The 15,673-nt window shown below is 37.4% G+C and overlaps 1 protein-coding gene across 4 annotated transcripts in view; it reads right to left on the bottom strand.

Moving 5' to 3' along the window:
• Nucleotides 1-674: 674 nt before the first annotated feature.
• The window catches only part of TTC8 (tetratricopeptide repeat domain 8), a 60,339-nt gene continuing 45,340 nt past the window's right edge, over nt 675-15,673 (bottom strand). For all 4 annotated transcript variants that reach the window (XM_074585470.1, XM_074585468.1, XM_074585469.1 and 1 more), the window contains 8 exons: nt 15,188-15,273; nt 13,161-13,248; nt 9,300-9,410; nt 7,153-7,292; nt 5,733-5,907; nt 4,309-4,431; nt 3,056-3,139; nt 675-1,375 (listed from right to left, as the gene is read on the bottom strand). In XM_074585470.1, the coding sequence (XP_074441571.1) occupies nt 1,259-1,375; nt 3,056-3,139; nt 4,309-4,431; nt 5,733-5,907; nt 7,153-7,292; nt 9,300-9,410; nt 13,161-13,248; nt 15,188-15,273 (924 nt within the window). In that variant the 3' untranslated portion in view covers nt 675-1,258. The remainder of the gene's footprint in view (nt 1,376-3,055; nt 3,140-4,308; nt 4,432-5,732; nt 5,908-7,152; nt 7,293-9,299; nt 9,411-13,160; nt 13,249-15,187; nt 15,274-15,673) is intronic.

Here is a 15,673-nt window from a genome sequence, read left to right as displayed (position 1 = left end):
GACGGTGTTTCTAACCGTCACCTACAGGCTGCTCTGTCGGGGAGCCTCTGGCTACACTTCTCTCAGCTCCCCAGCATCCGCCTTCACCAGCTACAACAGTCGTACAAAGCTGAGGCTGGGGAAGCAACAAATAGTGAAAAGGAAGATGCAATATTCATAAGCACGTTTAGGGTTGCTCCCTAAACCCAGATAATCCCTTCATATATCAGAGCAACACAAAAAGATTTTAAAGGCCTGTTTCAGGATGTGCCTTTTCAGAATGCCTTAACATCCCACATTTATTAAAGGTCTTCTAAAAAGGTCAAGTTGGGAAATCATGCAAATTTATCCCTTTTAATTAGAACACAAAGATATATGACAGAGAGAAAGTCTTTCTTTGTTGCTGTTTGTAATATTCTTGTAGTTAGGATGATCCAAATATTTATATTGCACCAGTGCTTATGTGTAACCACCCAATCAATGCCTTGTTCTCAATTATTAGTACTGAACTCTGAAAGCTTCTAAATATCCTTTTCCCCTCACTGAGATCAAGAATAAACCCTTTCCTAGGTAGAGGGGAACACACGTATTTATGCTATTTTGCACCAGTTCTATGGAGTCTTTCAAAATACATTAAGATCACAGACTCTAATTTTTATGGCAATAAGGATGTCATTTTAACTTACATAAACGGATGAGACAAACCATACAAACTGGAATTTATTTAATTCATACAGTACAACAAGGAATACAAGAACTTCTGCTTTACATATGTATTTTAAATTCTTTTTAGGTATTTTAGCTTTAAAGTTTAACATTCAGTAAGAAAGTATACTATCAAAAGCCAAGTTTGAAGACCAGAAGTACTCTTACTCTGTGTTACTTGACAGACTGTCACACAGGAATAGTTAAAACCACTTCTTTTCTGGCAGAAAAGTCAGAAAAAATATCCTTTAAAATGTTCATTAATATGATATGGAGGCTTACTTGCTCATATACCAGACAACAATTTCAAAGCTGTCATGCCGGCAGGATCCTGCCATTCCTGTAATCTCTTGCGTACGTAGTTGCAACGTGTCCTAGCTGCATTTTATTAATGATATGTTTTAAGATGACAGAAACTAATTAGGACTCAAACCTTTCCTGCTACTCCAAGTAACACGGGCTTTGCCACAGGAATGCATTAAGTATAGTTTATCTACTTTGAGCTTGTATTTTCAAAAGATGCACGGGGTGTTCGCTCTGGCTAACTGTTTTTACATAATAAAAACCATGCTCATCAGAGCATAGCAAAGTGCTGTTTTAACTGTTTGATGAGCTCTTGTGTATCAACATGGCCTGGAAATGCTTCCGCTGACTTCTGAGCAGCTGTGTAACTCCTCTGAAGATCTCCAACCTGCAAGACACACACAAATGAACTTTGTAAATCCAAGCACTGCAGTATTTGCATCATGTATTCTGCGCAGTATATTTCTGGCGCTCACAAATGTTTAAACACAGCTGGTACTGAGAGTGAACAAATAAAACAGGCAGTACGGAGGCTTTTAAACTCAAGGTTATGTCTCCCTTACATCAAGGGATGAGAAGAAAAAGACAAATGTGATTTTAATGAGAGAGATCCTTCAAGACAGTAACTTTATATCCCATTCCATCTGACTTCTTGGAGAACGGACAAAAATCTACACCATGCCCAGCGCTTGAAGTAAGGAGGAATAATGGATTATTTGCTTTAAAACTCCCTGGAAGTGCTGCTGCATATACAGGCAAAACACAATCCATCAGGCCTCTGTAAAAGCTGTAACGCCATGTGATTTCCTGCTTCCTCACAGAGAGGCACAACAGTGTTGGAGAGCTGATGTTGCTCTTCTGCTGCTTTTAGAAGTATGTTTCCACATTGTTCCCTACTTAGGGAACTTCATTTTTTCCTAAATAGCCATTGTTTTTTTGCAAGGAGGAAGTGTACATAAGGAGAGCATCTCAGAAAGTGGGTTCAGCAAAAAAGAACCCAAATGTTTGGGAACACATCTAGGAAAAGTGATAGCTCCTGGGTGGAAAGGAAGAAGTGATGGAAAGTATCAGCAGGAGGCCTCTGTTGCCTGAGGATCAGTCAGCACAGAGCTTCAGTGCAGCAAGAATTCTCTGAAGGGGAAGAAAGCAGAGTCCTGGCCAGAGAAGTTGTGTTTTGTAAACCATGGCCTTGCACCAAATCTAAGGATTTAATTACCACACTGCATCAACAGCCAGCTCATCTGGGCATCTGTCTTCTCCCACAACCTATGCAGGTTCTTTGTGCAAAAGCAAACGTAACAAGACATTTGCAGACTAGGATTTACTCCTTAATCGGTACGTACAGAATGCAATTATTCAAAACCATCTTATGTTTCACAATGGAGAGGATACGCTTACAAATTAATGGGTGTTCTCTCCTTGACGCAATGTACTTTAGTATTCGTAGGAGTTGGGCTGCCCACACAACAGACTCATAACGGGATCTTGAAGGTGTAGGCACAAGCAAAGGAGCAATTTTTCTTGTGAAAAATGTAAGGACTTGTACAAGTTTCTCCTTATTAACAGGAATGTTGGACACACTGTTAATTCAGTGTCTGAGAGACTCTGTATGACAGAAATTATTAACACGGAAAATTGAAAGGCTATAAAGCTAAAGCACAGACTTCCCTTTCGAGATCACTAAGATCATGGGATGAATAAATTATATTCTTTCTATAATTATTGATAAATCATATGATACTCTTTCACTTCACAGTCTGAAAAAGCCAACGACTGTAAAGACTGTAGATGGAATTATTAAGGATTGCCCATCTTCTGGGCATTTGGAAAATTACAAAGTTACTTTATAGGTAGTTGGCCTCACTCTCAAAAGCAAGCATTTGAATGACTACTTTTACACACAAAGCTTCTGGGTACTAAAACGGAAACAGAACTTTAGCTTTCGTTGAGTTTATGCACTCTGTATTCTTTTATCTTACCTATTTTGAATTCTCCATAATAACAATAAAAACCCAACTGCCCTGCCAAGGCTTAATGTTTACATCACAACAGTATGACAGTGCATTACCTTCTCTGAGAGTATTGCAAAATTGAAATGGGGCTCATACATATGAGGTGCTAAAGATGAAGCAGTCTGCAGCAAAGCTCTTGCCTACGTCGAGAAAGAAAAAAAAATACAGTGAAATCTGTGAGGGAGGGTAACAAGAATCGAATGCAATTTTCATCATTCTTAAAAGAAATCATCCTGTGTCTTCTAGGTCTTTACTAAGAATGCCATATTCAACTATGTACGAGATACACCAATAGTACATTTAGGCATAATACAGTTACATAGCATTGAAATTAATAAGACTCTTGGTTGAGTAAGAAAAAACACGTCGGGACTTATTCAACTAAGCAATTCAGTTCTAAACACCGAACAAAATATATTATTTTTTTTTTAAATTATTTAAAGTCCCATCTCACTGTTATTTATCTGTTGTCTCTGACAGCACTGTCTTAAGCATCCCTGAAAACCCAAATTTTATCATAAAAATGACAGTTTTCACACTCAAAAATTTTAATAAAATTAACATTTTTTTTCTGACTAGCAAAATAGTAGCTTTAAAAAACAATGAAAAACTAAGTATCAGAGTGTGCATTTTCATGCCATAAACCCAATACAAAACTAACTTGTGAATGCTTTTACTAAAAAATGAAGAACTTTGGGGGAAAAACCCTGATCTTTTAAAAACAAAAATATCTGTTAACTGTTTGGGAAGGCAGAGTTAAGAACTTATATTAATAACTCCCTAAATCTGACAACTCTGGGTACGTGCAACACTGTTGTACTTGCAACATGCAACTTATGAAAGAACATTGTGAAATACAATAAAATCCAAGATAAGCAAAATACCTTCACTTTTTTTTCTTCTGCGCATAATTTTATTGCCATGATGATCCCTATTTTTAATTATACATGCAAAAGTTCATTATCTACATTTATAAACTGAATATACAATCAAAGTGGTAATTTAAGTGACGATTACAGAGTGACAGGTTTTGTTTTGGGTATCAATTTAGAAAAAAGATCTCAACAACTGCAAAGCCACTGAAAACATTGTTTGTCTTTGATGAACCTTTTGGATATGCTTAAGAATGAGCAGTTTAATGGGAGACGGCACAACAACACTGAAACACGCATAAAAATTATCCGTATTTTCTGCCTGTAATAATAAGATAGATGTTCTTATGATGCCTCCACCTCAGGAAAACAACATGTTTCTTATGTACAAAAGGGCCAAAAGAATCATTCTGCTTAGGCTGAGATTCAACACCAACCTGTTCAATGTGACCCTTTCGCATTTCCAGCACAGCCAAGTTGTTGTAAGCTTCCGCATAGTCGTTATTGTTGACTAACGTTAGTCTGAAACACTGATAAGCCAGATTCAGGTCTCCTATCCCCTAAAAGTAAGATTGTATTTTAATTTGTGAAAGGACTGGAAACAACACGCATCTGTTTTGCTGTCTGGAGTGTCTTTTCACCCATATGTACTACTATGGAATACAAATTACAATAAAAACACGCTGATCAGAACCACATGTGCTTTCTTCCCAGGTCCTCTCATTTGCTTCTTATTATTCCTCCAGACAGAACTGTTTCTCTCCAGCAAAAACTTGCATGCTCCAAGAGATATTCATTTCATCCAATTAACTTTTAGATGACTTCAGTATCATCTAAAGACTACGCTATCTGCTACCGTCTACAGTAGGGTAAGAAAAACAAGAGATGTCTCCAGAGGGGAAGTCATCTTGCCTCTCTGTCTCTACACAGATTAAAAAAAAAAATCACATATAAGCCCAGTTTTTAGAAGATAAAAATTAAGTGATGTTAATTTCTTTGTATGGAGCAGGTGACTACTCTTTAATGCTCTAATGTTATGACCATACAGCACCAGGTTAAACATTAAAAGTGACAAATACTGAAAAATATAAGCCAAAAATGTCAATGTTTTAGGCAGCATAAACTAATGTGTTTATCCTAGTTGCAGTACAATCAATCGGAACAGTTGAGTTTCTCTCTGACTGAAGTTAAATCATAATCAGCATTTGAAGACGACTCATATTAGAAAGCTACCAAAAACTTTATTCAGTAACCTTATTCTGAGCACACAGGTAGACAGAAATCTAACACAACTTCTGGAAGAACATCTGCAAAAATGGGCAATGAGTGCAAATTAGTGCCGAAATTTAACAAACTATCACACAATTACACAATATTTCTATAGCTGCCTATAAGACAGAAGAACATGCCTTCTCAACTATGACACACGTAGTGCTTTAGTGTCTGCTACATGCTGTTTATGACAACAAAATCGATCTAATGCTCCACGTAACACAAGTAACAGCTCAGAGAAAAATATCTTTAATTCAATTTTTTTGTCAAATTAGTTTGTCTTGCACCAAAGCCTTCGAGGGCTGGTACGTCTTGCAATTTTTTTAGAAAAAAGGGAAAGCTAAAGACAGTGGGGAGGGAGCATCTTTTAGCAGGATTAAGCCACGTTCTTTGAAGATATACAGAACTTTTTTCTTTTGCCTCTTCTTCTCTACTGAAGTGCAAATAAACCTTTAATCTCTACTGCACTTTATCCTGTATACTATTGGGTTCATATTTCAAAGCAGGGCAATGACTCCTTTCTGGTTATTCTTTTTCCAGATTTTGTAAAATTATATTTATTCAGAAATGTTGTTAATACTTTTCATACCACAGCCACGTGTCCCAAGTTGTACCACACATCTGCTGTCTCCTCCTCATTTTCAGCCAAAAACAGTGCACGTTCAAACGAAGATAGTGTCATATCATATTGCTGGGCATAGAAGCAACAGAGGCCCAGATTGTTAAAAAGCTGGCAGTTATAAACACCCATCTGCAGGAGCCGTCTAGATTGAAAGAAAATATTTGTTTATTTTTTTAGATTCAATTTCAAATAAAAGTTCTATTCTAAAGGACAAAGTTCTCCCCTCCCTTCTCTCTATTCTGAGAGGGTATAATAACCAACTGTTACGGTCTTACACTTGGTAAAGGTTTCATGAAGGGCAGTGCAGGGCATTTTTGGTCAGTAAAATCAAAGCTGTGCAAAACAGTCTTTGCGTAAATGAGGTAAACTTCTGTCTTTTTCACTGTGCCACATGATCTGACTTTACTGTAAGACAGAGCTGTACGCACTTTCTCTATTTTCTCTTTCCAATCCCTCAACCTCAATCAAGCTGTAATTTATTGCAGTTACTTTTTATAACTCTTCAGACTTCAATTTTTTGCTTGATTCCTGTCCTTCATCACTGCCCCAATCAGTACATCTAGCATGTGAATCTACATCAATCTCACATTTGAAGCATAACTAAGATTTTTATTCAAATTGATGTTGTTTAATGTGTCTTTTAGAACGGAGATGTTTTATAAAAATTTTGTTGATTGATATTTATAGGAGAAACATATGCTAAGAGGGCCAGGGAAAAAGAGGGCTGCTGCCTGCGGCGTTGACTGTGAATTTCTGAACCTAAAGCATAAAATAGCTCAGATCCAACAGAAATGAGATGGACTTACATTGACTTAATCTGCTCTTAGACTTAAGAACATGAGCCAGGCTCCTTTGCACTCTGACTATATTGAAATAAAAAGCAAGCATCATCTAACACTATCTTTTTATTGCTTTCAGCAAAACATGGGGGAGCCCCAGCCCACATTCAAGTAAAGGATTTTGTGGTCACAATTGCTCATGACTTCAAGTGGAGTTTTTCAAAGGGCTAAATAGGAAGTCTACGTGCCCTCTGAATGCAACTGAGGTTGAGAGTAAGGTCTAGTGTTCTCAAACTGCCTCATGCTGTGAAAGATCATTTCTTGTTTATTAAGCAAATAATAACTGTTTTGATAATATTTTTTGACACTTCTACATACTCCACATGTAACGATGACAAGGTTTTAAAAGGGAGATGTAATTATCACTAGCCAAGAAGACACGTTAAGTTGGTATGCTGATTTTATGCTGGTTTTTGTCCAAATGCTCAATCATTCTCCCATGCCAATCTCCTAATGTTCTTTTTTTGCTATCAGCATTACAAAAATAAACCCTTTATATTACCCTCCCACGCGTTCAGTTCCCCCTCCCTCCCCACAAGTGTAGGTACCTATAAAACCGCAGAGCTAACTCAGGCTGGTCTGAATAAAAATGGTTACTGCCAATGCATGCAATGGCTTCCACATGAGTATTGTCTTGTTTTAAGACGTCTTTATAGTACTCTGCAGCCGAGGAGATATTGTTCATTTCCTATACAATTGGAAAAAATTCAGATTAATTCTATGCTTTTTTCACTGATTTTTATCATAAAACTTATTAAAATGTCAATCTACTGAGTGCTTTATCTATGCCCTGTACAGTACTTAACAGAGATTAATTATGTATGCTCTTACAGTTCTCTGATCGTACAATGCAACATCACCGACTGGCACCTTCACAAGCGACACACGCATGCACAGAAGAATGCATACTGATTTATCAGTGCTAGCTGTACCCGTCATTAACTCTATGCCATAGCTACAAAAAAGAGATTTACTTTTTATTTTTTAGAAAAAGAGATTGGTCAGAAGCTTAGCGTGTGCAGTAGGCATTTGCTCCGTTTTGCATAATGCCTTGTGATGCGGAGTGCAGTGCAGTTGGTTTCCCAGAATGGTAACATACAGTACATTTATTTCCCCAGTCAATGCCTCAATTATCTTCAGCGCTTTGTAAGTCAGTCAACTCATGAGTTGCTCTGAACACAAATGAGAATATAATTGCATATGAAGAATTATGACACGCCTTTGAAAACAGGAATCACAGATTTATTAGCAAAACCTGTACTAGCTAGGATGTGCCAGTTAAGAGAACGGTATTGTATAAAAATATATGCTTGGATGTATGCTACTTGGAAGATGAATTAGGGTGAACTCATTGTTGTAAACAACGTCTGAGGAGTGCAAGTCATCAGAGAACTCCCCCCTGTATCAGGAGAAAATAAAAGATCAAAACACACTTCTGTGTTTAGAGAGGAATAATTTCTACCTGTGTGCTGTAGGTACACTGTACTCTCAACCTGACTACAGAATAATCTTTTACTTAACCTCAGCAGCATATTTAGCTATGAAAAGATGTATTTCCTGTGATTAAAGGAAACAGTACTAAAGCAGTACTAAACAGTACTAAATAATGGGGTCTTTTTTTAGACAAAAAAAGGTCTACAACTCTTCCTACTGTCAAAAGGTAGTGTCAGAGAAGAAAAGCTCTGATCAAGATGCCTGATGCGTATATTCTACTTGTGAGTCTATGTAATGAGAACAGCGCTGTGCTGCAGTACAAATCTTTGCTAATGAAGCTATAATCCTGCACGCAGGTGTCAGCGCAAAACTAGACTCTGTCACCTATATGCTGCTCTTTAATAATTCCTTAAAGGGTTATGCAATGCTATGTATGGTTCTGCAAAATAATATCCATATTAAAAACTGTTTAACAATTCAGAAAGAAAAGCCTCCAAAAATTATGCAGCTGTTTTCTTCCTTGCTGAAGGACAAAAAGGATTTAATATGAAAATGGCTTAATGCTTAGGGGTTAGATGAGAATGATGAGAACAGGAAAGAATGCCAAGTATGAATGTATACCAAAAAAAATATGAATTCATGACTTTGTTTAAAACATTTGTTCTGGAATAGCGTCATTACCAACTTTCAGTGAAACACAATATTAAGTCCACTGTTTGACATGATAATACACACTTTTAAAAAACAAAATACATGGTTACCAAGCTAAAATTAAACTACTTTAAAACTAATCCTACTTAAAATAATATCTACTTCCTAAACTAAGAAACATTCACATTCCACTGTTCTCACTGGCTTAAGAACATGGCGCTAATAAAGACAACAGTGAGGAGTAGACTATTTTGCTGTTTAATCCTGCTAGCAGGCTGCCGATGACTTGAGCAGTTTTAGTATGATGAATAATATAAACTCGACCTAGCTACACGGACAATATCTGGACCACTTGACAACGTGGACTTGCTCGAAGGGTATACAGAATCTCCCTAGTATGATTAAAAAAAAATGCCTGCAAGGCTTTTGTACATTACTTTTGACATTATTTTTGTAACTTTGTTTAATGTTACCTGTTTTGCATTAGTGACACTGAAAATCAGCATAGTTAATTTTCATTAACCTTACAGTTACATTCAGCTATTGTCTCTTTTTTCTTGCTCAGGCAGCTAACCTTGGCCACAGTAATAATTGCATAATGATTCCATACCTCATAGATTCTGGCAATTCCACAAATAAGAGCCACTTCTCCAGGAAATCGATCTAACCCTTGCTTGAAAAGGTTCAAAGCCGTTACAGGCTGATCCAAGCGCAAATACACCTAAGCAAATAAAAAGTGTATATAAATGTCAAATGTCTGACTTTTATACTTGTACTGCTGTTTAGTAAGGGAGATAAAAGGAGTGACACCTCCCTTTATGCAGTAAACCATTAGCTGATATGGTGAAGAATACTGGGAAAATAATGGAGCGAGTACTGAATAAATCTCTGTAACGAAGATAAAATAGACTAATTAAGATAATAAAATTTGCATGTATATCATCTAGACATTATTAATTCATCTAGACATTACGAATAAACCAAAAAAAATCTTGCTATTTATTATCATACCAAAATAATATACTTTGACAGTGAGGTGAAGGTATCACCTTGGTATCTTCCTGTTTATTTTGAAAAAACCTTATGTTTAGGCTTGAAAGAACTGGATCTTCAGGTTGATAGTGCTGCAATACCAAAATATTTTACTTAGTCAAATAAGGCTGCACTGGACAGAGCAGTGACACTTTCCAATTTCCTTACTGCTCTGCCAACCTCTGCTGTCACAAACAATAAAATCCCACAACAGCAAGAGGGCAGTTTGGTCTCCGTGATTTTGGCTTCTGTGTTGATTGTGACAATGTGTGATGTGGAGAACGTGTGAGAATTGGATAGAGGACATCCCTATGTTGACACATACCACCTCTGCAGCTACCTGAAAGTTCAACTGTGAAGTCCCCCTGTTGGGGGGTATGGTAAATACAGCTACAGCAAAGGAAAAAGCCCTGCACGCCAACTTTGGGAAACTAAATGGCTAGAGTCATTAATCTATCTCACACCAAGTGGAAAAGTGTTTTGAGTGCTCCGTTTGGAGAAATATTACATTAAATAGTGCTAATACTTCATATGACTAAAAAAGGGAAAGAATCTGTGACTGGTATCCTGACACAAGCATTTTGTGATGCTATGTAAGAAAAATATCAACATTAACTGAACACCTGAAAAACCTCCAAACATTTTCTGCGTCTGCCCTTGACCTTCATGGACTTTTAAGTGCCAACAATCAAAACACTACTTAAAGTCATAAGTTCTTTATTTGGATTCCTATAGATATATACTACTGTAGACATTTGCAAAGAATTCTTTCCTATGACCACTCAAGTGACATTCTTAATTGTCAAAGAGCCGTTGACTGTGAGTGTCTTCCTAGTAATGGGAATGCCATTTCAAATCGGTCACTGGCAAGAAGAAAAAAAAAACAAACGGCATTTTTTTCCAGTCATTTTGCTAACATGTACTTGTGTTTCCTGCATTAGACTAGAAAACTAATTCCTTCTTGTGAAAAGCAAAAAAAGAGTGAGGGCTTGTGTTTTTTTGGGGGGTGTGACCAGAACTGCACTAATGACACCATCAATGAATATGCTTTAAATCAACAGTTTATTTCTAATGCACTCTATCTGGGCACATTGCTGTATCTAAAACAGCCTTCAAGTCATTTGCTATAGTTTTATAGTAAACCATGTAGTACTTTCTGATTAATTTTATGCCTGGGTTAAATTTTAACTTTAAATAATTGTCCCCCCTCTGACTGTCATGCTCCTTATTTTCTTCTAGCAACATTTTTCTACAACTAAATTATTCTGTAAAGAGTTTCAGTGGAAAGTACACAGATGAAAGAGAATACATGATAGCTGGGTGTGACTTCTTAATTAAGAAGAACCTTGGCTGGTTGTTTTACTCCTAAGTATCACCTATGTAAGTGACTTGTACAATTTATCCTAAATATGTCTAGTAAGCCACTGCACACTGCCATACCTACAAATAATTTCATATTTTCTTTGCTTTAACTGAGAGAAAATTTTAATTAGATGGTTTTTTGTTTGCTTGCTTGGTTTTTGACCTGATCTAGCTATGAAGCACAGCTATCTTCATATTCTTACGGCAAAAAATGTGAAAAATGGGAGGATAGGGAATTCCACTAGAACTGCTCCTTTTTCACCTTTTTATGTTTGCTTATGAAGAATGTTTTCTGAGCATTATGACTCAGGTCTGCTCTATTGCTTCATCTGGAGGTGCAGTCCAAAGATGCACTCGCTACAGAACCTCTGTGCAAATATCATGCTAAGGCAACACAGCCACAGTCCTCTACTACATTAATTCCCATATCCAGCAGCGTATCACACTGCCCAACATCTCTGCAGACTGCAGAGCTGCTGTCCGGATCAGCGGCAAAAAAAATTAAAAGACAGCTGGAACATCTTCCACCTACTTGCAGCTGCTCTGGGGAGACCTGCTCTTTAAGAATACGACAGCTGTAGTCATTAAGTTTTAAATGCTAAATGCAAAATAGCTCCATTTTCTTTTTGGTATCTCTCTTATCTCTAGTAAAAATATCCCATTTCCAGCTCTTCTGGGTCATGAAATGCTTTGTAACTTCTCAGCAGCCCTGACTTCTTTAAAGACTCTTTATTTTTTTAGTTTTCTTTTGTTCTTTTTATCTTTCCATAAATTACATTTTAAGGAAGAGTTAGCTTTAAGGAAAATATTTTTAAAAAATGAGATAGCTGTTGTAATAATGAATGTAAACAGAAAACTAACTAGTACTGTAGTATCAGTCTGCACAGAACTTGATGCAATCCTGCTTTTTCTTTTAATGGCTGCTTAACTCAAGTCTTACCTTTTCAGTACTGTCAGATTGAGCTATATCTCAGTGTCCTACTCTATTGCCTGTCCACCCACAGTCACTAAATCATCTGCAATGGTTTATACTTGAGCGAGCTGGTCTACGGAGTGGGAGGTGGAAGTTCAAATGCAGCTCCTACTTGAGCTAGTAATGCTGCGGGGGGATGCATATCTCCCAGAACGAATCGCTATTTGTTAATCCAATTACTCCGCCAATTTAATCGCTTTGTGTAGCTCACGCGTTTTGCAGAATGACTCCTGGTAGTGACAGAAATCTAAAATTACTAAGCCCGATTGAGTAAACTAACTCCAATTGCTGTATTGAAGATAAGTCTCCAGATAGTAATGATGATCACTTAAATACAAAATGTAATCGCTCAAGAAATGTGAAGGTAAAGGAAGTATCATACTACGAATATCTCAATTATTCACTAGAAGTGATGAGTTCTGGATAGGCCTGTGACAGCTGGCTTAAAGGGAGCTGATAAAGAGCAACCGATTGCATCTCTTTCTAGGACAAGAGTAAGAAAAATGCAGTTTTAGTTTCTCACAGGCCACCTTTTCTTGAATGTCTTGGGAAATGTTTAGAACCTGATGTGCGCCCTGGTAAACAAGTAATTCTGAGGCTTAGTCGTGCCACTTGTTCCTTTAAAGCTTTTAATGCCCTTATTTTGACAGAACATTCTCTGTTTCAAGGTCTCTGACTGCTTCCTTTAAGCTCACTTTGTTTTGATTTTGCTTGTGAAACTAGGATTTTGAGCTTCACTCTTCACTTACTGATTTATTGCATTAGTTTCCTAGGAAACCGTATATAGCTACATTGTTCTTCACACTGGAACTCCAATAATCCTTTAGCTATATAATCCTCATAGGAGTTTAGAGCAAAGAATACAGTAACGTAGAAGATTTTATTTTTTCTTTGTGTAAAATCTGGAAGCTCCAAAATCTTTTTGTAAACAATAAGACTTCAGTTTCGACTGTTAGCCTCCATTGCCTCTGGTCTATACGGAGATCACACGCTATTAAACTTAATGGCGTATCAAGCTCAATACTCAGCTATTCTGGTGTATGGACTTCTCAGGGACAGTCTGGAATTTCACTTCATTCTTAAACAAGAAAACCTATGACTTACTTTTGCCAAATACAAGATTGTATCAACCATGTCCTGTTGCTTCAGAGCTGACTTAAATTGCTTTTCGGCTTCACGATATAATCCTAACCTAAAGAGACAACAGATATAGAAAGTATTTGTTTGTTTGGTTGGTTGGTTTCCTTTTAAAAAAAGCTTATTAAATAATGAAGCACTGCACACTAAGCCAAACATGAACTGTCCAAAAGCATACTTTAAGGTCATATATTTGTGTGCATGTTAACAAAACTTATGCCATTAAATATATTAAGGTTACAAAGACAACCATTCAAAACGATGAAAAAGGGAAAATCATGAAATTTGGCCCCCTTTTGTACATGCAGCCTTTTGGTGCTAACTGAATAATGATGTGCTTGTTTTCATAGGACACTTCCTGCTCCTTGTACAGGAGGAAATGGGCAATTAAAGTCATGCCTCAACCTCTACCCACATCGTTCTGGAGTAGAATTTCCCCACTCATGACAAAGATCACGCAGGTACTTTCCACTGTAAAGTTTAGGTAATGCTTAATCATCTATAAAACACTTTCTCCTAGCCTTGTATGGGAAATGGTGAAATTTCTGTTGCTGATATGAAAAATCCTTAACCGTGTGCTGAAAACACACTGTATTGTAAACGGCACCACAGCTTAAGACCATCCAAGCAGATCACTTGGGAGGGAGCAGTACATGGCGCATGAACCACACAGAAGTCTGTTTCATCTCAAATTTGTTTTGCAGTTTTACTGCAGAATATTTTGCAGTAATCTATAAATGCTATATAGACAACAAAATTAAGAGGATTGCACCCTTTCAACACCAGCAAAAAAGGTACACTTTCTCACATGCAAATTGCCTTGCCTTTTCTTCAGCCAAAGACCACATATACTTGGTGAAGAAACACTAAACACAGGCAGAACAAGTCGGCCAAAACAAAGGAACACAGCCAATGGGGACATAAGGTAATTTTGGATCCCGGAAGCACATGTGCCTGCTTGGATGCTTTAGTTTCTGTAACACTAGTCATAAAAATTCTGAAAGTTATGAATGACCTCTAAGCTCAAAAAACCCAAACCAGTCTAATCTTCTCAAGAATGTCAAATAAAGGTTAAGAATAGTGAAGAATGTCATTAGTTCGGGCATCTAAAAAGAAGCATGGTTTCAAGCCAAGATACAACATGGAATTTTAAAGGGCTAACTGCTTTGCATTATCAGCCTGTTCGTATAAGAATTCCTTACAGAATTGTAAGGACTGCAGATGATGCTTCCGTTTTTTAACAACCCATACAGTATCCATATGTTTTACATTCACAGGACAAACACATTGTAAAGAATGAAAGGGAGAGCTGCCGCAGTACTTGTTCGAATTATGGGAAGCAGGGTTGTATCAGGAGGAGTTTCACCTGATGTGGTAGAACTGGCTGCTACAATCATAGCCAGACCCTCAGCAACCACTTTGAGTCGCTTGCAAGAAGCTCTCCTCCCTGCTGTTCCCACTCTTTCCTCAGAGAGGCATAATGTTGCACAGTGTCGGGGTACTCCGAAGTCATCTGTATCAGATGCTCGGGCACGGGGTGCCAGCCCTGAGACCTTGGCATCTTTGGAACTGGTACTTCTGGGGCAACGTACCTCTGGCACAAAGTGTCTAACATGAATATTTCATTTTTTATTATTTCATCAATCTGAAGCCCTCATTGACAGTTAGTTGCTCAAGCTGATATTGTAATATTCATTTTGTGTTTTAACAGCAGTTCTTGGCGTTTATTTACTGACTTTTCAAACGATGACTTCGAAAAACACTAACAAAGGTGAAGATGCAACTAATTCACTTACTTACAGGTACTCAATGTTGATGCCTTTAACTCAAGCGGTTGAACATAATCTCCTTGTAAATTAAGGGAGATTTAACTGTAAGCACAGCCCTCTCTAAGTAAATACTGAGCTATTTCTCTGTGTTCAGCACTGCGCAATGCAGCCAACACTCCAGGGCCTGTGCTCAGACTCACTCAGCAGAAACGAACAACGGCTTACCTATAGTAGCACTTCCCAATTTGGACTTTCCACCACCAGTCCTTGAATTGTGCGTGCTCCGTGGCAAGGGCTGCCAAATCTAGAGCCTTCCAAAACAAACCCATCATCTTAACATTAATACCTTCAATGTTTACACAAAGAAAAAGAACATGAAGTGAACAATGTAAACATTTTTGTAAAGAGAAAATTTTGAACAAAAAGTCCGGGTAAACGTGAGGTGGGGGCACCGCTTTACGTTCACTATTTTTAATAGCTTAGTGCATTAAGTAGCTGAAAGGATAATTTATCCCTATAAGAACATGTCATCCAAATAGCTTCTAGTAATTCAAGGAGAAAATATAAAATTTGATGAGAGTCCTGAAGTGCTGCTTCAGAACACATAGAATATTTGTGTAAGCCAACATACTTTTTCCAAGCTTCCCATCCTTGTTCAATAAAAGTTGTTAAAAACAAGCAAATATATACTAAAATAAAGAAATCGGTTCA

The sequence above is a fragment of the Larus michahellis genome, chromosome 4 (assembly GCF_964199755.1).
Source record: "Larus michahellis chromosome 4, bLarMic1.1, whole genome shotgun sequence".
Taxonomy (NCBI): domain Eukaryota; kingdom Metazoa; phylum Chordata; class Aves; order Charadriiformes; family Laridae; genus Larus; species Larus michahellis.
Note: the sequence above shows the minus strand (reverse complement) of the source record. Positions and strands in the feature narration are given on the sequence as shown.